This window comes from Hemiscyllium ocellatum, chromosome 16 (assembly GCF_020745735.1).
Source record: "Hemiscyllium ocellatum isolate sHemOce1 chromosome 16, sHemOce1.pat.X.cur, whole genome shotgun sequence".
In the NCBI taxonomy this organism is placed as follows: Eukaryota; Metazoa; Chordata; class Chondrichthyes; order Orectolobiformes; family Hemiscylliidae; genus Hemiscyllium; species Hemiscyllium ocellatum.
The window spans coordinates 5,988,849-6,011,434 of NC_083416.1; the positions used below are offsets into that span (position 1 = coordinate 5,988,849).

The 22,586-nt window shown below is 44.7% G+C and overlaps 1 protein-coding gene across 2 annotated transcripts in view; it reads left to right on the forward strand.

Moving 5' to 3' along the window:
- Positions 1-22,586, forward strand: part of LOC132823328 (slit homolog 3 protein-like) — a 699,246-nt gene that overhangs the window by 465,827 nt on the left and 210,833 nt on the right. For both annotated transcript variants that reach the window (XM_060837019.1, XM_060837020.1), the window contains exons 8-9: positions 444-515; positions 17,379-17,542. In XM_060837019.1, coding sequence (XP_060693002.1) covers positions 444-515; positions 17,379-17,542 — 236 coding nt within the window. The remainder of the gene's footprint in view (positions 1-443; positions 516-17,378; positions 17,543-22,586) is intronic.

The following is a 22,586-nucleotide window of genomic DNA, read 5'->3' on the forward strand; positions in this document are numbered from 1 at the left end:
TAATAAATGGAGGATCACCCTGTGCCCAGATGTCAGTTTTAACTGTACAGTGGTTAGCACTGCTGCCTCACAGCGCTAGGGACCTGGGTTCGATTCCTGCCTTGGGCGACTGTCTGGGTGGAGTTTACACGTTCTCCCTGTGTCTGCGTGGGTTTTCTCTGAGTGTTCCGGTTTCCTCTCTCAATCCAAAGATGTGCAGGCTAGGTGAGTTGGCCATGCTAAATTGCCCATAGTGTTCAGGGATGCGTGGGATAGATGCATTAGTCAGGGGTAAATGTAGAGTAATAGGTAGGGAAAGGGGTTACTCTCTGGAGGGTTGGTGTGGACTTGTTGCGCCAAATGACCTGTTTCCACACTGCAGAGATTCTATGATTCTATGATTTCTCCTCCTGTTGAGGAATATTAACTGAACTTCAGTCTGAAAGTGTTCCTTTGTCTTTCAGGACTCTCAACAATAACAACATCAGCCTTATCCCATTGACCAGTTTCAACCACATGCCAAAACTAAGGACTTTGTGAGTATTTGCATTTTGCAGCTTTTCAATAACAAAATTGCCCCTATACTGTTTCCATTCTTTCACAGGTTGGTGCACGCTAATTACCCATTCCTATTGTCACTTGGAAAAGTAACGCTGAGATACCTCATTGGAATATTGCTGTCCGTGTAGTGCAGGTGCACCCGTAGTGCTGTTACAGGGAGAGAGATTTCAATCCAGTGACACTGGCAGAACAACCACAGAGTTCCACGCCAGGATGGTGTGTGTTTTTGTGTGCTATATTCTGGGTCAGTGGCCTCCAACACTCGTTGGTTCTTATAACGTATTTTGCATGAAACTAGTTTGTCAAAGAATTTTTATTTTGTTGCTCAAGCAGAAATGTTAGCAACGGCAGAATCGTTAAGAATTTTTCAAAACTAACTATATGTCCTGTTCAAGTGCAGGAAAGAAGCAAAAGAATTGCAGGGAACAAATACTCATCTCAAGGTGATAACAGACATGGCTGAAAATGTGTTGCTGGTTAAAGCACCGCAGGTTAGGCAGCATCCAAGAAACAGGAAATTCGACGTTTCGGGCATAAGCCCTTCATCAGGCTTATGCCCGAAACGTCAAATTTCCTGTTCCTTGGATGCTGCCTAACCTGCTGTGCTTTAACCAGCAACACATTTTCAGCTGTGATCTCCAGCATCTGCAGACCTCATTTTTTACCTGATAACAGACATGATAAGGGTTGAATGACCTTCTCTGTTTAAAATCTGATTGAAGATTTGTAGCTCGGGTATCCGTTGTTGTGGTTCTGCTCGCCAAGCTGGAAGTTTTTGCTGCAAACGTTTCGTTCCCTGGCTAGGGAACATCATCAGTGCTGTTGGAGCCTCGTGTGAAGCGCTGCTTTGATGTTTCTTCCGGTATTTATATTGGTTTGTTCTTGCCGCTTCCGGGTGTCAGTTTCAGCTGCAGTGATTTGTATGTGGGGTCCAGGTCAATGTGTCTGTTGATGGAGTTTGGGGATGAATGCCATGCTTTTAGGAATTCTCTGGCTGTTCTCTGTCTGGCTTGTCCTATGATAGTGGTGTTTTCCCAGTCAACTGGGACAAGCCAGACAGAGAACAGCCAGAGAATTCCTAGAAGCATGGCATTCATCCCCAAACTCCATCAACAGACACATTGACCTGGACACCATATACAAGCCACTACAGCTGAAACTGACACCCGGAAACGGCAAGAACATCCATCAACAGACACATCGACCTGGACCCCACATACAAATCACTGCAGCTGAAACTGACACCCGGAAGCGGCAAGAACAAACCACTATAAATACCGGAAGAAACATCAAAGCAGTGCTTCACACGAGGCTCCAACAGCACTGATGATGTTCCCTAGCCAGGGAACGAAACGTTTGCAGCAAAAACTTCCAGCTCGGCGAGCAGAAGCACAATGACCTTCTCTGTGCTGTAATATTCTTTCTTCTAGTTGTAGTCAATAACGTGTAAGTGCAGGAGTGTCACTGTGTGTTGAGTGCCCGATGTTTACTGGTATGGTTTGGGCTGGTTGTATTGCTGTTTCTAAATGAATAAGACTGAGACAAGGAATCTCGCGCACCAGCAGGTAGTGAGTATGAGCTAAAACAAGAAGCTGTGATTAGAGCAAGGAATCGTGATATTTAAAAGCCCTGTGTATTGTAGAAAGAAGTCAATTTCAGAATTACACTATCTTGAGATCTTGGGAAAGAATAAAATTCATTAATATTATAATTAAAGGTTGGAGAGGGGTTCTTCATTTTAATTGTTCCTTCTGCACATCTAAATTGCTACTTTCAGTCAGTCTTTACTGTCAGTTATAGGCAGACATAAGATTTTACCATTTCCTTCCAAATCCTGAAGTAGATGGAGTGAGGTGGTGTCAGTATCTCAGGTTTGGACATTTACTTTGTTCTTCATTAAGGCTGAATCTGAATATTTCCACTTGTAAAATGGAGATGATACTGAAAAAAAACGAATTGGACCCAAATTGTAAAATTATGAGCTGATAGAGTTCAATTTTGAATTATTCAAACTAAAAAGTGGGTGCAAAACTGGATAAGGCCTATTCCCAGCTGGCCTCTAAATGTGAATCTTGCATGTAACACAACAATATATTGTTTTGTAAAGGTGCCAAAGGACATGAAGCAAAGACAGGCAAATACAGCTACAAATTAGCCATGGTAGAATTTACGGGGAGATTTAATGGAGTGACTCAGTGGTTAGCACTACTCCCTGGCAGCACCAGAGACCTAGGTTTGATTCCACCCTCAGGTGACTGTCTGTGTGGAGTTTGCACATTATCCCTGTGTCTATGTGGGTTTCCTCTCACAGTCCAACTATGTGCAGGTTAGCGTGGATTGGCCATGCTATAGTGTCCGGGGATGTGCAGGCTAGGTGAATTAACCACGGGAGATGCAGGGTTACAGGGATGGGATGGCTCAACATGTAATCAAGCTGCCAAAAAACATGCCAGTTTTTGAAGAATCATTTAGTAAATGGTGTCAGACCAGTTGCCAAAACAAAAGCAGAACATTGGTGTGGAGTTTGCACATTCTCCCTGTGTCTGTATTCAGGTGCACTTCTTTCCTCCCACAGTCCAAAGATGTGCAGGTCAGATGAGTTGGCCATACTAAATTGTCCATAGTGTTAGGTGCGTTAGTCAGGGGTAAATATAGGGTAGGGGAAGGGGTCTGGGTAGGTTACTCTTCAGAGGATCGGTGTTGACTTGTTGGGCCAAATGGCCTGTTTCCAAACTGTAGATAATCAAATCTAATCTAATCCTCCCACAGTCCAAACATGTGCAGGTTGGGTAGGTTGGCCATGCTAAATTGCTGACCTGTGTCCAGGGATGTGCAAGATAGGTAGATTAGCCACGGGAAATGCAGGGTTACAGGGATAGGAAGGCGGGGGTGGGTTCTGTGTGGGATGCTTTTTGGATGGCCTCAATGGGCCTGCTTCCACCCTGTGGATTCTGTGAGCAGAAAGAAGGGGCTGAATGACCTGTTTCTCCATTAAATGGCCGATTGACAGAGAGTTACTGGATAAGACCCTCTGGGTTGAGGGGGAGTGGGATTTGAACGTATTACACTTGGCAAAACGAAAAATGTGCATTGGCAATAAATAAGTTAGAAATGTCAAGTGAGATGAAAGAACAGTGACGATTCACAGGCTGCTCAGCTTTGTCCTTGGCTTTAAAAACATTAATGTTAGTGCAGCCTAATTTACCTGATTAGGTAGAAGTTTTATTGCCACTCTACAATCTGCTGGCTGTTTGCTATCGATCTGCTTCTAGTTGCTATCGATCGCCTCTGGGCAGGTCAGCAAAAACCCTTTCTTCCCTGTGTGTTTTTTTTTAAATTTCAGAGGTTGTTTAACGTCTGGGCTCTCGAGGGAATGGAGCTGACTAATCTCCTTTCTGTAATTAAATGTGGAAAGGAAGGAAATCGTATAAGGGGATTAGAGTGGGCCATTTCAGAATTGAATTCTCCCCGAACGTGTTCAGTACAAAGTGGTGACCTCTGCCTAAGAAAGGAGCTTGCTGGAGATTTAATTCAATGCCAACTGGTAATGGCTATCAGTGAAGTCACCACCCTCTGCCCTCCGCTGAATGACTTGACTTTGTATGATCTTTCGTGCTTCTGCACTCCCTCCTTCACTGCTCTCAGTGATTCAGTGTGACTGAACACAGTGTTGGGCAGACCAGAGTTTGTGATAGAAACAAAACCATCAATCCCTGTCCTGGAAGAGCGCCGGTATTCATCAGTACCATCCCTCCTTTGATTCTATTTACCGGTGACATTACTGAGCTGTGTTGCTTTTTAGGTGTGGTTGCCAATGATAGTCATTATCCTTAAGAATCTCTGCAGCGTGGAAACAGGCCATTCAGCCCAAGAATTTCACACTGACCCTCCGAAGAGCATCCCATCCAGAGTCACACCCCCCTTTACCCTGCATTTCCCATGGCCAATCCACCTAACCGGCACTTATTTGGATTTGGGGAGGAGACCAGAACACTCATCAGAAACCCGTGTAGACACATGGAGAGTGTGCATGTGGAGAATGTGCAACTCCACACAGACAGTCACCCAGAGAGTGGAAGTGAATCCAAGTCTCTGGTGCCGTGTGGCAACAATGCTAACCACTGAGCCACCGTGCCTCCCTATTCCTCTCTTTAACTTAATAAACGAGTGACTCCTAACTTAAAATCCCATAAATCTAGTGGACCTGTGTACAGTTAGATGTACAGGGTTACAGGAACCATTACTGGCACGCAAAACCAGTTATTTTAACATCCCTGTAACTTTGTCCTTGTTATTGTTTTGCATTGTGAATGCTAATGTTTAATTGATAAATTAGCCAGAGGAGCTAATAGAGATTTCTAATTCCATTCATGTGGAAAATGACTGGGTTAACATCAGCAGAGCTCAGGTTTATTAATTACTCTCAACTAACATTGTATTTGAACAGCTCTATCTACTAATGTTAACCCAGCAATAGGGTTTAGTTGGTCCAGTCAGCAGTCTGTATCGTTGATTATATTTTCCCTAGTACACTTCCAACCACTTGTAGCGACCCTTTGGTGGCACTGCACATAGCCTGCTGGGATAACTAGAGCTGTTGAAATCAGCTGAAAGGTGTCTTTTCAGCATTGCTTATGGGCTGTGAGGGTCAGGTTGTGTCCACTCAGTAACCCCTCACCATCCAAATTGAACTTCAGTTCCTTACAGTCTTAGAGATGTACAGCATGGAAACAGACCCTTCGGTCCAACTTGTTCATGGCGACCAGATATCCTAAATTAATCTAAATTGATCCATTTGCCAGCACTTGGCCCATATCCCTCTAAACCCTTCCTATTCATATACCCATCCAGATGCCTTTTAAATGTTGTAATTGTACCAACCTCCATCACATCACCTGCTCTTGGCAGCTCATTCCATATACGCCACCCTTCACCCCACACACACACACACACACACACACACACACACACACACACTAAAGTTGTCCCTTAGGTCTCTTTTAAATCTTTCCCCTCTCACCTTAAACCTATGCCCTCTACCTTTGGACTCCCCCACTCCAGGACAAAGTCCTTGTCTAGTTACCCTATCCATACCCTTCATGATTTTATAAACCTCTATAAGGTCACCCTTCAGCCTCTGACACTCCAGGGAAAACAGCCCCAGCCTGTTCAGCCTCTCCCTGTAGCTCAAACACTCCAACCCTGGAAACATTTTTGTAAATTTTTTCTGAACCCTTTCAAGTTTCACAACATTCTTCCTATTGCAGAGGGATCAGAATGGAATGCAATATTCCAACTCCTGTACTCAATACTCTGACCAATAAGGGCAAGTATACCAAATGCCTTCTTCACCCCCTACCTCCAAGGAACAAGGAACCTGCACTCCAAGGTCTCTTTATTCTGACTGTTGCAATCTGAACTTAATCATTGTGATACAATGCCAACCTGAAATCTCCTCATGCAAATCCGACAATCTCCCTCTGCCTTGTTTCCACTACACTCTCTCCCCCTCCCCCCCATTAAACAGAAAATAGGAGAAGGAGTGGTACATCCGGCCCTTCAAGCCTGTTTCTCCATTCAATATGATCTTAGCTGATCAACCAACTCCGTACTGTCTTCCCAATTACACCCCATACCCTTAGATTCCTTCAGCCCAAGGAACTATATTTAACTCCTTCTTGAAAACAGTCAATGTTTTGGCCTCAATTGCTTTCTGGGACAGAGAAATCTACAGGTTACCCATTCAATGGGTGAAGATATTTCTCCTTCTCTCAGTCTTGAGTGGCTGTACCCATATCCTTTGAAAATGACCCCCTGATTCTGGACTCCCTGGTCATTGAGAGCATCCTTCCTCCATTCACCCTGTCCAGCCCTGTTAGAATTTTATAGATTTCTGTGAAATCCCCCTTCATTCTCCTAAACTCCCAGTGAATATGGTCCCTGACCACCGCACGGTGGCTCAGTGGTTAGCACCACTGCCTCACAGGGCTAGGGACCCGGGTTCAATTCCACCCTCAGGCTGTGTGGAGTTTGTTCATTCTCCGTGTGGGTTTCCTCCGAATGCTCCGGTTTCCTGCCAAAGCCCAAAGATATGCAAGTTAGGGTGGATTATCCATGGGAAATGCAGGGATGGGGGGAGTGGGGAGGATCCAGGTGGGGTGTTCTTCGGTGGGTTGTGAAATGAGACCCTTTTAGTCATGGATGACCATGGGTTGCATCCTCATTTTTCTCACTTGCTGCTTTTCTGAAGCAATGTCACTTGTGACTGAAGAGACTAATGCTGGAGTGACAGTCCCTGTCACAGAGGTCACATCTGTATGTGGTTGTTGATCTGCTCGAGCTGCTGCATTCCTTCCTTGGTGCCCGCTTGTCTGCTGCGGTGCTCATCAGCTTCTTTTCCCCTGTTTGGAGGTGTTGGTTCAGAGTGCTGCTCCATCTCGTGCAGTCAGCTGCAAGCCGTTCCCAGGATTCCGTAGTGATATCAAGCGTCTTCAAGTCCCTCAATCAGACGTCCTTGAAGCGCAGCTGGGGGCATCTCTTCCCAGATGCGAGATCTCACAGAGGATATCCTTTGGGATATGGCCATCCTCCATGCGGTGGACATGACCCATTCAGTGCAGTCTCCGCTGCCTGAGCAGTGTGTACATGCCAGGAAGGTCAGCGCAAGGTAGGCCCGCTGCGTTGGACTCTCTGTCTTGGCAGGAGATGTCCAGGATATGGTGGGTACTCCTGAAGTAGAAGGTGTTCAGTCTTCTCTCCTGTCTGGCACAAGTAGTCTATGTTTCACTGCCGTACATCCGTGTGCTTATGACGAGGCGTTGTAGACTGACATTTTTGTCTTCACTGTCAGCTTGGGATTTATCCGTACTGAAGTCGTGAGGCAAGCAAGATTCAGTGGGTTGGTATCAACTCAATGGGCTGAATGGCCTGCTTCTGCTCTGTAGGGATTCTGTGATTCGAACCAACCAGTCCGTCTTTGTATATCAGTCCGGCCATCTAGGAGTCAGTCTGGTAAATGTTCAATGCGCTCCCATAACCAGAAAGATCTCCTTCAGTTAAGGAGATCAAACTATACACGGTACTCCAGGTGTTAGTCTCACTGCTGTCCTGTACTATTGCAGCAAGACATCCCTGCTTCTGTACGCGAATCCGCTCGCGAAATGACCAATGTACCATTTGTGTGCTACGCCTGAATTACCTTTAGTTACTGGTATACGAGGACACCCAGGTCTTATTGCATCTTCCCCTTTCAAACTTCACTAAAACGCAGGTCGTTCTGCTATAGCGCAACAGTTGTGTTCCTGTGCCACCTCATGCTATAGAAAGCTCACATTATCCAAACAACGTCTACAATTCGTCAATCACATTATAGCCAATTCGCGCTGACAAAATGCATGTTATAGTAGAACGACCTGTAGCAAAAATCAAAGCTTAACACTTCCATAATTCCAAAATGCTGACAACATTCATTTCAGCGCAATATTTCCTCTTTGTCCAGCCTTCTAAATGAGCCCATAGCACGTACAAATAAACTGCTGTACTGAAAGTGAAGTGTTACAAAAGGCTTCTCTTGATTTGCAGGTACAACTAACTTTCCATCAGCTGTATTTCAGGCAGTGGACATGAAAGCATGGTTTACAACTCTGGCACCTTGAAAACAAAACGTTTCTGAAGCAGGTTGGCCTGATAGAATAAGAAGGACTTTTTCCAAAATAATCCAGATATCTTGCATTGGAACAATATGGATATATATTGTACCTTATTTGAAATATATCCTCGTATTTTTAGTTTTGATGTTGTTCTGCCCATAAAAAAATGTAAAATTACTTTCGACGGTGTAGATGTTTTAAATACGAGAATCAATTTCTTCTGAATACATCGAGCACAAAGCAGACTGTTCTGAAAAAGTTGCTTCAGACTCGAGACATTAACTCTGTCTCTTTCTCTCCACAATGCTGACAGACATGCTGCGTTTCTCCAGCACTTTCTATTTTTATTAATTTATTTACCAATATAAATATCCTACTTGCCATCACCAGTGTATCATGGATGTGTAATGTCTACAGAAAGCACTGCAGAAGTCGGGAGGGGGGTGGGGTGGGTGGCTAGGGTCATGCCTTAATGGTTTTATCGCTGGATTGTTAGTCCAGAGATCCAGATAATGTTCTGGGGACCCAGGTTCGAATACGAATTCAGTTAGAAGAGAATCTGGAACTCAGAGTCTAATGATGGCCATGGATCCATTGTCGATTGTTGGGAAAACCCATCTGGTTCACTGGTGTCCTTGAGAGAAGTAAAGTACCATCCTTCCCTGGTCTGTCCTACATGGGATTCCATACCCATAGAGATGAGGTTGACTCTTGGACATCAAATGCTATCTAACCAGTGAGGGCCTCATCCTGTAAATGAATTAAAAAAAATAGAAACTTTCCATGACGGAACTTTGGAAAGTCTTCACATGCAGAAAGCCACAGTGAGAGAATGCATTTGAAGACTGTCATCTGTATTGATGTACCACCACCTATTGATGACTTAGGCAAGTATTACTGCTCCTTCATAATCACGGGAATGAAATCTGGAAATTGCTGCCTTACAGCAATGTGTTATGATCCAATTAAGAGAATACGAGATAAAATGGCTTTTTGTTATAATCAGTCTTGATGGACTATAAGCTTTCAAAGGTTAGAATACATGGAAGACTCAAGGATACAGCAGTTATTGGCAGATTTCCAGGGTTGAATGGAAATCCTGAAAAAAACTTCATTAGACAAGTTTGAACATGAGATGTTCTGAACAGGAAAGGTAATGATTCTAAACCATATATGTGACGTTCAGGGTGAGTATCAGGTAAATTTGAGTCAGCAGAAAACTTGTGATTGGACACCTCACGGACTACACTTGAAAGTTGAAATTACCAAAGCAGATCCTACACAGATTTGACTGATTCTGTGGGTCAGCAAATCTTATTCAAACTCTATTTTGAGGAAGGGTCACTCAACCAAAAATGTTAACTCTGATTTCTTTCCATAGATGCTGCCAGATCTGCTGAGCTTTTCCAGCAATTTCTGTTTTTGTTTCTGATTGACAGCATCCGCAGTATTTTTGGTTCTCATTGAAACTCTGTCTGTTTTATCATGAGTTCCATTTCTTCACTTTTGAAGATTTGGCCTTGGAATGTCATCAAAGCCTCAAATGTGTGCGTTCATCTTGGGAGTTCAATCCTCTCCCGTACATATATTTCCCCAAGGTTCCTGATGCTGCTCCCAACATCCAACTGTTGTCGCAATTGCTGCTTTCAGCAAACTTGCTCGATTCTGCTGAATTGCTCTAAGTCCTGATGCTCCTCAGCTGTACCAAGTAAATGCTGCTTATGTGCTTTCTTCAACTCATCCTCAGCTGTGATGAACTGCCAGTTGCCTTGAGGGATGCTTTTTTTCCTTTTTCCAACAGCAGAACCCCTAGTCACTGTAACTCCTGCTAAGTCTTCCACTGTGGGTCAGCAAATCTTCCGGCAATAACAGTTCCACTTCAACTACATCAACACTCCCTCACCCTTCAACAGCCACGTCCCTCCCCTAGCAAACACACTGCTCTGAATTTTTGATTAGATTCCCTACAGTATGGAAACAGGCCCTTTGGACCAATAAGTTCACACTGACCTTCTGAAGAGTAACCCACCCTGACCTATTCCCCTTACCCTATATTTACCCCTGACTAATGCGTCCAACATTTTGGGCAATTTAGTATGACCGAGGAAACCAGAGCCCCCGGAAGAAACTCAGAAAGAATGTGCAAACTCCACACAGACAGTCGCCCCAGACGGGAATTGAACCCAGGTCCCTGGTGCTGTGAGGCAACAGTGCTAACCACTGAGCCACCATGCCACCCACTTGAAGGTTTACGGAATGCCTTTAAGTTGACTTAGCCCTGAATTCCTCTGGACTTCCAATACTACAAACTTTGCAGACACCAAGTGTCGAACTAAATAAACCCACCCGCTATTTTTTAAATCTTCATCTATTCCGATTCTATTGAACAAACATAGGTAGCCTCTGACAGTGACTAAAAAGCAGCATTTTAATTACTTTATCTTACTAGCTGTTAACCTCTTATAGATTTATGAATTCAACCATTCAAGTGAACTATACTTCAAGGTGCTGTATCCCATTTTCTGTTGTTAAATTTTGGTTTCTAAAACAAAAATTCACAGTACAACACATGAAACATGAACTATGCATAACTGTGGGAGTACTATCTACAACATGACTGGATCAGATCCTGTACACGATTTACTCCCATCATGTTGAGGGAAACTTGGAATGGATAATAACTGTTGTCCTTGACTGGGGCATCCACAATCCTAGAATGAAACTGAAAAATTCAAGTTTTTAACCATGCAAACTGATTAAAGAATGTTGATTTCTGAACTGAAATCTTTGGACAAATGTGTGCTGCAATGAGTCCCACTTGATAAGAAGTCCAATAAAGCTCAGAACCCAATTATTCAGAGCCCCACTCTTGCCAATAATGGACCTGCATGCTGTTGTAAGATAGATAAATTATTGTAAACGGAGTTGGATGACCTCCCAATTAAAGTAACATTGAATCAGAGACAGGATCTCATCAAAATTGAAAGCTAATGTCACCAAAGAGTGGCACGCGCCTCGAGTGAAATGGCTTCTATTCTCTGATGATAAAGAGAGGAGCTAAAGGCATTACAGATATCCCAAAGATAATGTTCCAAACTTATCAGTTACCTGATGAAGGAGCAGCGCTCCGAAAGCTAGTACTTCCAAATAAACCTGTTGGACTATAACCTGGTGTTGTGTGATTTTTAACTTTATCCACACCAGTCCAGGATCGGCACCCCCACGTCATTCCTAATTTATCATCATTCAGGAATTATTCCTTTCTTTTGCTACTTAAGAAAAGTGAGTGAGAGAGAGAAACCCAGGAAATTATAAATGAGTTCGACTCATGTCTGTTGTTTGGGAAATTGCTAGAATCCATAATTAAAGGAGTGATTCTTTTAATTCTTGAAATTCTTTAGCTGAATAGAAAAAGCTAGAATTGATTTGCAAAAGGTTGATGAGCCTGCTTGAATTTTGCAAAGAGTTGAATTGGAGAGTTATGTCTATGGAGTTTGCAAAGTCTCTCAAAGTTTGCAAGTAGTTAAACTTGAAGCTTATGGAATTACAAGCAACTTATTGACTTCAAAACCTAACTGCCATTGAGACATTTGGATAGGTATATGAATAGGAAAGGGTTGGAGGGATATGGGCCAGGAGTAGCCAGGTGGGACTAGTTTAGGTTGGGATTATGTTCGGCATGATTGGACTGAGGGGTCTGTTACCATGCTGGATGGTTTGTAATGCATCATTTGCAAAAAGGAGCAATGATTCCTGACTATCTTAATGTGTTTGATCAGAATGGTTGAAAATAACTATGAGTTTAACTGAGTAACAGCTGACAGAAAAAGAATAATAGATTCGCCAGGTTAGCGTGATGTGACCAATTATGTCCCACAAAAAAAATTATGTTGTGGCTTCATCAATTCAATGTATTTAACACTTGAGATGATGGGATAGAGATCGCCCTTCACTCTGCTAATATCCCATCCAATGTGATCTCCCATTACCTGTATACAACTAAAATTAGAGCCTTGGGTAGTGTTGTAGAACAGAGAGACCTAAGGGTTCAGGTACATAATTCTCTGAAGTTTGCATCGCATATAGATAGGTTGGTTAAGACGGCATTTAGTGTGCTTGCCTTCAACTGCTCAGACCTTTGCATGCAAGAATTGTGACATTACGTTGAGGTTGTATAAGACGTTGGTGAGACTTGTTATGGAGTACTGTGTGCACCCAGTTATAGGAAGGATATTATTAGTATCAAGAGGGTTCAAAAGAGATTTACCAGGGTGTTGGGGGAATGGAGGGTTTCAGTTATAAGGAGAGTCTAGGACTTATTTCACTGGTGTGTGGGAGGTCAAGAGGTTTATAAAATCATGAGGGGTATAGATAAAGTGAATGGCAGATGTCTTTTCCCTAGGGTGGAGGATTTCAAAACTAGGGGACATGTTTTTAAGGTGAGAAGAGAAAGATTTGAAAGAGATGTGAGGGCCATTTTTTTTACACAGAGAGTGATTCGTGTGTGGAATGAACATCCTGGGAAAGTGGTGGATGTAGGTACAGTTACAACATTTAAAAGACATTTGGATAGGTATATGAATAGGAAAGGGTTGGAGGGATATGGGCCAGGAGTAGCCAGGTGGGACTAGTTTAGGTTGGGATTATGTTCGGCATGATTGGACTGAGGGGTCTGTTACCATGCTGGATGGCTTGTAATGCATCATTTGCAAAAAGGAGCAATGATTCCTGACTATCTTAAGTTTAGAAGTATCGAGCAATTCTGGACTTCATATCTTTTTTTTAATAGATATTTTTATTGGAAATTTAACATTTTTACAAGTTTACAAAAATAAAAAAAACTCTCAAGTACAAACATTGATATACAATTAAATCTTAAATAAATAATAACAAAATTTAACAAAAGAAAAATGCCGAGAGAAAAAAAACACAAAACTCAACTAACTACTAATCTAACCTACAACTAAGCAGAGTGTATAATTAAGTCCCTTACATTATTCAAATAAGAGAAAGGGAAAAAAAACAACAGATAACACAGAAACTGGATAGTGAGATACATGCTCGGAATGTGTTAACATCAAATGTAACAAAACCCGTATTCGTGCGGGATTCCTCTCCCAAGGGGCCCCAGACCAGCCAGGTTCGCAATCTTAATTAAATAAAAGCCCTTGTTAGGATAGCCGAAATATCTGTATTTATATAATTCAAGAAGGGCTGCCATATTTTTTGAAATAATTCGGTTTTTCGGTGCACTGTATTTGTAAGGAAGTCAAGGGGAATACATTCCATCATTAATCTGGTAGGGAGGAGGGACTAGGGGGAGGGGCGATGGAGGTGGGATAGGTGGAAGGAGGTCAAGGTGAGGGTGATAGGCCGGAGTGGGGTGGGGGCGGAGAGGTCAGGAAGAGGATTGCAGGTTAGGAGGGCGGTGCTGAGTTGAGGGAACCGACTGAGACAAGGTGGGGGGAGGGGAAATGAGGAAGCTGGAGAAATCTGAATTCATACCTTGTGGTTGGAGGGTTCCCAGGCGGAAGATGAGGCGCTCCTCCTCCAGCCGTCGTGTAGTTGTGTTCTGCCGGTGGAGGAGTCCAAGGACCTGCATGTCCTCGGTGGAGTGGGAGGGGGAGTTAAAGTGTTGAGCCACGGGGTGATTGGGTTGGTTGGTTCGGGCGGCCCAGAGGTGTTCTCTGAAAACACCTCTGGGCCGCCCGAACCAACCAACCCAATCACCCCGTGGCTCAACACTTTAACTCCCCCTCCCACTCCACCGAGGACATGCAGGTCCTTGGACTCCTCCACCGGCAGAACACAACTACACGACGGCTGGAGGAGGAGCGCCTCATCTTCCGCCTGGGAACCCTCCAACCACAAGGTATGAATTCAGATTTCTCCAGCTTCCTCATTTCCCCTCCCCCCACCTTGTCTCAGTCGGTTCCCTCAACTCAGCACCGCCCTCCTAACCTGCAATCCTCTTCCTGACCTCTCCGCCCCCACCCCACTCCGGCCTATCACCCTCACCTTGACCTCCTTCCACCTATCCCACCTCCATCGCCCCTCCCCCTAGTCCCTCCTCCCTACCTTTTATCTCAGCCGGCTTGGCTCTCTCTCTCTTATTCCTGATGAAGGGCTTATGCTCGAAACGTCGAATTCTCTATTCCTGAGATGCTGCCTAACCTGCTGTGCTTTGACCAGCAACACATTTGCAGCTGTGATCTCCAGCATCTGCAGACCTCATTTTTTACTCAATCATTAATCTGGGCCAATTTGAAAGTTCAGGGGGGCCCTCAGCCACCCAGTCCACCAAAATATTTTTCCTTGCACAGAAAGAGAGAATAGAAAATAATCTCTTCCCGTGCATATCCAGGGAGAGAAAGTTCGACAAGCCCAAAAGGAGAGATACAGGGTCCACTTTAATTTCCGTTCCTAAAATTTCTGTCAGGGTACTTGCTACTTTAGTCCAGTATCTACGGATCTTATGACAGGTCCATAGGCAATGTACAAGAGTGCCCACCTCTATTTTACATTTGGGACTCATTGGAGATGCTCCTGCCTTAAATTTTGCCAATCGATCCGGTGCTATATGGGCCCTCTGGACTTCATATCTACACAGCTTCTAACCTGATCCCGTGGTGAATTTACAACCACTTGCTGCAAATCCCACAACTGAGTTTTGCCAAATTGCCTGCTGTGTTTTTAACTTGGAGTTGAAGACCGATCAACAGATGCAATTCATGCCAACAACAAGATGTGTCTGTCATGACCAAAAAAGGCCCTTCATGCCTCCATCTCTCCCATGATGCTCTGCTGGCTCACTGAGACATTGCAGGACAGCTAGAGCCGGGCACTGGTAGAAAGCAGGAGGTTTGTCACAGATGCCTTCCAACTTCAAGCACACACAACAACAGCAACAAACATTTTAATAGTGCTACAGGAAGTGTCTCAAGAACCTCTCTGGGGGTCATTCGCCAGGCAAAACGTGGGATCAGGCCACATTGAGATGCATTGGCATTGGAGACCAAACTCAGAGAGTAGTAAAGATATGGAATGCTTTGCCTGCAATGGTAGTAGATTTGCCAACTTTAAGTACATTTAAGTCGTCATTGGACAATCATATGGACGTACATGGAATAGTGTAGGTTAGATGGGCTTCAGATTGGTATGACAGGTCGGCGCAACATCGAGGGCCGAAGGGCCTGTACTGCGCTGTAATGTTCTATGTTCAAACATTTGATTGGCAGGTGTCCATACAAAATATGGATGGTTGACCAAAGTCTTGTTGACGTGAGCTTGCAGTTGAAAAGGGGGTCAGTGTTGCACTGAATTGAAGTGAATTCATACAAATCAGCCTCAGTCCCCTGAATTAAGTGGAAGAAGGAAGGAAGCCCAAGGCTGTTGCTCTCAACTGTTGAAGTGAATGCAACATGTAAGACAAAGGAGCAGAATTTAGACCGTTCAGCTCATCGAGACTGTTCTGCCATCCTTAACTCCACTTTCCTAACTTTACCCCCCCACCCCCCACAGCATCCCCACCCTGTTTGAAACTCTTGTCTATCGCAGCCTAGAAGATATCTAATGACACAAAGTCTGCAGCTTTCTGTGGAACTTGCTTGTCTATGGATAGAGGGTGGGGAGAATGTGCCTCACCTTTTTTGCTGCCAACCCCTTGGCTGAATATTGCCCACTTGGGTGAGGTGTGTCCAGCAGAGAGGAAAGGCATTCAAGAGCACGCAAAATGCTGGGGACAATTTGGAAAGAAGGAAAAGTTCTCGTTGCAATCTTCTAAATGAAGATGTGACTGGAAAGTGAAATTCTTTCGATTTTCTTTGCTGATGTGAGGAAGAGTTGTGAAAAATCCTCGCAAGTGGGAGGCATTGTGGCAGGCAGACTGATGGGTAAGCAGTGATAAACTAACATTAAAAACGATGTACGAGAAATAAAATTAAGCGCAGTTGCAGGGGGACGCTCCAAAGTTGGATTATCTTATCCCTGGCTGAACCAACTGGTTTTCCGAATAGGTTATTTCAATCCAATATTATTTTCTTTGAGTCTCAGTCCCCAGGTAATCAATTCATTATGAATTTGGCTTGTGTCGTAAGGAAGCTGTGAAGATGAGAATTACATTTTATATCTGATTGCATATCGAAATTGCCTGTAAAACAAAGAAGTAAGGGTAGTGGGGGGGGAGGTGGTTGCGGAGAGTAGCATTTACGTGAATGAGAGCGACTGCAGAGGTAAATGACAAATGACAGTTTTTACAAAGGAAATGCGTCTGTTTATGGGTTGGCATGGCAACAGCCACTTGACTTCAGTCATTATCATCAACCTCTCCCCCTCCCGCCATCCAACCACCGTCCAGTGAGAGACGTCTGACTGGAGAACTGAAAGGTTGAACATTCTGAGTGGAGTGTTTCACACTCGCAAGCTGAGTGAAAGTGAAAAGGAAAAGGATTTTCTGGTTGCCAGAGGACGTTTCCATCGGATATTTTTTCTGTCGGACGAAAAAGTGGTGAAATTCAGTTGCTCCTTTGAGTAATGAGTGAGGGGATTTATCTATTCCACAGGGTGCTCCATGAAGAAGAACGATTTGCTCTGTTGCTCTGCATGTTCTTTAATATTCTGCTCTACAGTTTGGGGTAATGCCTACTTAGTTGATCTTAATTGTGGGAAGATGCATTAAAAACAATGACATGACTGAGTACTACAAAATATTCTTCAAACTATTGAAGTGGCTATTAGTGTGTTTGTGTGTGTGTGTGTGTGTATGTCTGTCTGTCTCTTTGTGTGTATATGTCTGTCTGTCTGTCTGTTTCTATGTGAATGTATCTGTGTGTCTGTGTGTCTATGCATGTGTCCGTATGAGTGTGTGCATGTGTATGTGTGTGTGTCTGTGTGTGTGTTTGTGTGTTTCTATGTGTGTGTCTGTGTATGTGTGTGTCTGTGTGTTTCTATGTGTATGTGTGTTTTTATGTGTGTGTGTGAGTCTGTGTGCGTGTGTGTGTGTGTGTCTGTGTGTTTCTGGGTCTGTGTGTATGTGTGTGTGTGGGGGGGGTCTGTGTCTGTATGTGTGTGTGTGTGTGTGTGTGTGTGTCTGTGTGTCTGTGTGTCTCTGTCTATATGTGTGTCTGCGTGTGTGTGCGTGTAGCATTTGTTAACTTTCCCTTACCTGCTCTCTTCGTCTCTCCCCCACAGGCGGTTTCACTCCAATAACTTGATCTGTAACTGCCACTTGGCCTGGCTTTCAGATTGGCTGCGGCAACGCCGTCCTATTGGTCAATACGCCCAGTGCGCTGGCCCTATTCACCTAAGAGGCCTCTACGTTGCTGATGTTCCAAAGAAAGAGTTTACTTGCAGCGGTAAGTAATCCCAACCTCATTCCCAGCAGGAAGCCTCTTTTTCTGATTTCAGATATGCATTTGCGAATCCAAGGTATACAAAATTAGGGGCCAATTGTTGGAAAATGGGTATGAATGTTTCTGACCTTCGCAGACTTAATGGGCTGGAGGACCTTTCTCTATACTTGGACTCTAAGATGTTTCCCAATGAACACCATTCATTCCCGTGGTGGATAACTCAGAACGACATCATCTAAACATTTCATTTTAATCAAATATATTCTATCCAAAAACAGCATTAACTGTAAAATTGATTTAATTTCTATCTAAATACTGTGAAGTTTCAATTCAACAGTTCGTGGTCAGAGACATTTACAATCTCTAGAATCCCTACGGTGTGTAAGCAGATCATTCGGCCCATCGAATCCACACTAACTTGAAGAGCATTACATCCCTCCTACTCTGTAACCCTGTGTTTTCCATGGTTAGTTCTTCTAACATACACGTCCCTGGGCACCTCAGGGCAATTTAGCAAGGCTAACCCAATCTAACCTGCACATCTTTGGATTGAGGGAGGAAACCGGAGCACCCGGAGGAAACCCACACAGACACGGGGAGAATGCGCAAACTCCACATAGACAGTCACTCAAGGGTAGGATCGAACCCAGGTCCCTGGTGCTGTGAGGCAGCAGTGCTAACCACTGAGCCACCATGCAAGAGAATGGAACATTTTTGTTGTAGAGGACACCGGTGCTATACAGATGCACCACAGTCCCTAAACACAGAAGAGTGCCCCTTATCTTTTTATTCTTTCTTGGGATGTCGGCATTATTGCCCGTCCCTAAATTCTCTTAAAATGTTTCTCTAATGCCAAGCAGGGTGTAGTTTGCTGATCTGTCAGCCATGCCTCTGGCCAAGACAATGTAAGTTTGACTGAGAGATGTTTGCGGTGAGCAGAGGGTCACATTTTGTCAGGCCGGGCTGCGTGCAAACCCCGATCACAGGTTAACATCCAGTGCATCAGCCTATTTCACCATCACCAGTCCAAAGGAAAGGACCCAGAGTTGATTTCTGACGTGGTTGCAGATGTTCTCTGAGAGGACTGGACTGTCTGGATTTGGATTCAGCTCCATGCTCTGTTCTGTTCTGTACTGCCCGTAACAACCTGTTGTGAAATGATTTTGAGCCATTTTGATCTGGATCTTAATCTGTTTGGGTCACCAAGGCAGCCATCTTTTTCTCTCCAAGGCTCAGAACACCTCATTCGGACAATGTCGTCTTTGTTGCTGGTCATAATTCTTGCATTGTAAGCTCTACCTAACAACGTCGAAAATGCTGTTTACCAGCCACTGACTGCATTTCCTCAAAAAGGCATCAGCGCTATGTTGAGTGTTAATGAGGGATGGATAGTTAAATGATTCATTTTAAACAAGTCACCACACTCAGCTCGTAAATTGATCATTTTGCATGAAGGCTTCATATGAAGAGCTAAAAGGACATGTTGGAATGATGTAGAGTGGGGAGACATAGAGTACCGCAGTTAAGCCATACCCACACACATGTTTCAAAATGAGCACAGTTCCAATACTACCTTTGCTTTTGGACTGTTAAGATAAGGTTAAAATTCCTGAAGAAGGGCTCATGCCCGAAACGTCGTTTCTCCTGTTCTTTGGATGCTGCCTGACCTGCTGCGCTTTTCCAGCAACACATTTTCAGCTCTGATCTCCAGCATCCACAGTCCTCACTTTCTCCTCTAAGGTCAAAGCTGCCATAGTCCCCCACTCTCTCATTCACGAGGGACAACTGATGGTGAGGGGAGAGTCTGTGAAGGAGAACTGTTCGTGGTAATCCCAGCTGGTGCAGAAGTTGAACCCAGGCTGTTGGCACCACTAAGTATTGCAAACCAGCTCTCCAGCTAACTGATCGCAAGCAATGCAAAGAATTGCATGTCGACTTTCCATCTCTGTTTGTCCTGAGGAATTTAAAAGAATCATACAGGTGAAGTCATACAAGTGATTTATACCAAGGAAGGACCCGAAAGGCGTTTGGTGAATCCATTACATTCTTACAACTGTTAAAAATCACACAGCATCAGGTTATAGTCCAACAGGTTTATTTGGAAGTAAAAGCTTTCAGAGCACTGCTCCTTTGTCAGGTAGCCAGTGGTGAAAAATGTGTTGCTGGAAAAGCGCAGCAGGTCAGGCAGCATCAAGGGAGCAGGGTGCCGCCTGACCTGCTGCGCTTTTCCAGCAACACATTTTTCAGCTCAGATCTCCAGCATCTGCAGTCCTCACTTTCTCCTGGGGAGCCAGTGGGGCGGGATCATAGGACACAGAATTTATAGTAAAAGATCGAAGTGTGATACAACTGATGCGATGTATTGAACAAACCTAGATTGTTGTTTTAGTCTTTAATCATTCTTACAACAATCAAAGAGCAGTCATGGATAATTCTGGGGCTAGCTGTTAATTTACCGTGATAGAATAGTGTTGGACTCAACATTGTAGAGTTTCCCTGTGATATGACGGGTTCAGTGAGGATGCTGTTGAATGTCGTTGGTGTTTTGAGTGAGATGCTTTTGGAGTTTCACAGAGATTCAAGCAGAAGACTGGAGAAACTCAACAGATCTGTTGGGAGAGAAGCACAGTTATGATTTAGAATCTAATATGGAACTGTCAGAACTGAAAGAAAATGTAAAATGATGCTTCTTATGCTGCTGTCAAGGAGGATCATGTGGGACTAATGGTGAGGACACCCAGAGCAAAAGCTGACTATAGTGCTAATGATAGTAAAGGAGGGATTGAGATGTAAAGTAGGTGTGTATAGTGGAAATTAGATCATCTCTGCTGAGAGTAGATCCAGGCAACCAAGGCCCTGGGTGGGGGTGGGGGCTGGGGTTGTAATGGAGGACTGTGTTCACGCTGCGAATTTGTTAAACTCATGGGCGGCACGGTGGCACAGTGGTTAGCACTGCTGCCTCACAGCGCCTGAGACCCGGGTTCAATTCCCGACTCAGGCGACTGACTGTGTGGAGTTTGCACGTTCTCCCCGTGTCTGCGTGGGTTTCCTCCGGGTGCTCCGGTTTCCTCCCACAGTCCAAAGATGTGTGGGTCAGGTGAATTGGCCATGCTAAATTGTCCATAGTGTTAGGTAGGGGTAAATGTAGGGGTATGGGTGGGTTGCGCTTCGGCGGGTCGGTGTGGACTTGTTGGGCCGAAGGGCCTGTTTCCACACTGTAAGTCTAATCTAATCTAATCTAATCATTGTTGAATCCTAAAAGCTGCAGTGTGCTTGTGCCGAAAATGAGGGGCTGTTCCTCCAGCTTGAAGTTGCCTTTTGCTGGAATACTGTGGCAGGCCAAGTGTGGAAGTCTTAGCGTGCGAGCGAGCTGGTGTGCAGAAGATGCAAACAGCTGGAGGTTTGTGGCCGGTCTTGCAGACAGAGCTGAGGTCTCCCACAAACCAGTGGCCAAATCGCTGTTTGGCATCGCCAATGTAGAGGAATCCACACTGAACAGCCAGTAGAGTGGACTAAATTCAAAGAAGTAAAAATAACCTGCTACTCCTTCTGGAAGATGTGTTTGAGGAGAAAGTGAGGACTGCAGGTGCTGGAGATCAGAGTCAAGAGAGTGGTGCTGGAAAAGCACAGCAGGTCAGGCAGCATCCGAGGAACAGGAGAATCAACGTTTCAGACATAAGCCCTCCATAAGGACTCCTGATGAAGAGCTTATGCTCGAAACTTTGATTCTGCCGCTCCTTGGATGCTGCCTGACGGGCTGTGCTTTTCCAGCAACACACCCTTTTTCCATGGACATTCAGGAGCAAGAATGCTGTGGAGTTTCACTCTTACCACTATTGGAAAGAACTATACAGGTTGCTGTGACAGAGTTGACTTGGACCAGTTGATGTAGGGTTTTTCTGTGACACTGTAGGTTTGGACCACTGTGGAGTGTTACTGTGATGCTGTGCTGCTGTTACTGTGATGCTGTCACTGAGACGCTGGGACACGATGGGGTTTCACAATGATACTGTCGGTTTGAACTAGATGCTGTACAACCCTACAGTGATATTGTAGGTCTGGACACACAGCTGTGAGGTGTAGTTGTGAACAGGTTCGTTTGCTCTTGTGTTTCATTACAATATTGTTGGCTGGTACCAAATGCTGTCTGATTTCACTGTGAGTAAAAAATGAGGTCTGCAAATGCTGGAGATCACAGCTGCAAATGTGTTGCTGGTCAAAGCACAGCAGGCCAGGCAGCATCTCAGGAATAGAGAATTCGACGTTTCGAGCATAAGCCCTTCATCAGGAATAAGAGAGAGAGAGAGCCAAGCAGGCTAAGATAAAGGGTAGGGAGGAGGGACTAGGGGGAGGGGCGATGGAGGTGGGATAGGTGGAAGGAGGTCAAGGTGAGGGTGATAGGCCGGAGTGGGGTGGGGGCGGAGAGGTCAGGAAGAGGATTGCAGGTTAGGAGGGCGGTGCTGAGTTGAGGGAACCGACTGAGACAAGATGGGGGGAGGGGAAATGAGGAAACTGGAGAAATCTGAATTCATACCTTGTGGTTGAAGGGTTCCCAGGCGGAAGATGAGGCGCTCCTCCTCCAGCCGTCGTGTTGTTGTGTTCTGCCGGTGGAGGAGTCCAAGGACCTGCATGTCCTCGGTGGAGTGGGAGGGAGAGTTAAAGTGTTGAGCCACGGGGTGATTGGGTTGGTTGGTTCGGGCGGCCCGGAGGTGTTCTCTGAAGCGTTCCGCAAGTAAGCAGCCTGTCTCCCCAATATAGAGGAGGCCACATCGGGTGCAGCGGATGCAATAGATGATGTGTGTGGAGGTACAGGTGAACTTGTGGCGGATATGGAAGGATCCCTTGGGGCCTTGGAGGGAAGTGAGTGTGGAGGTGTGGGCGCAAGTTTCACTGTGATACAGTTGTTTTGAACTAGTTTCTCTGTGATGGTGTTAATTTGGCTGAGACTTGAGATTGTCACTGTGATACTGTTGGTTTGGATGGAATGTCGTAAAATTTTATTGCAATGTTGCTGGCTTAACCAAGATTGATTTTGACACTGTTGGTT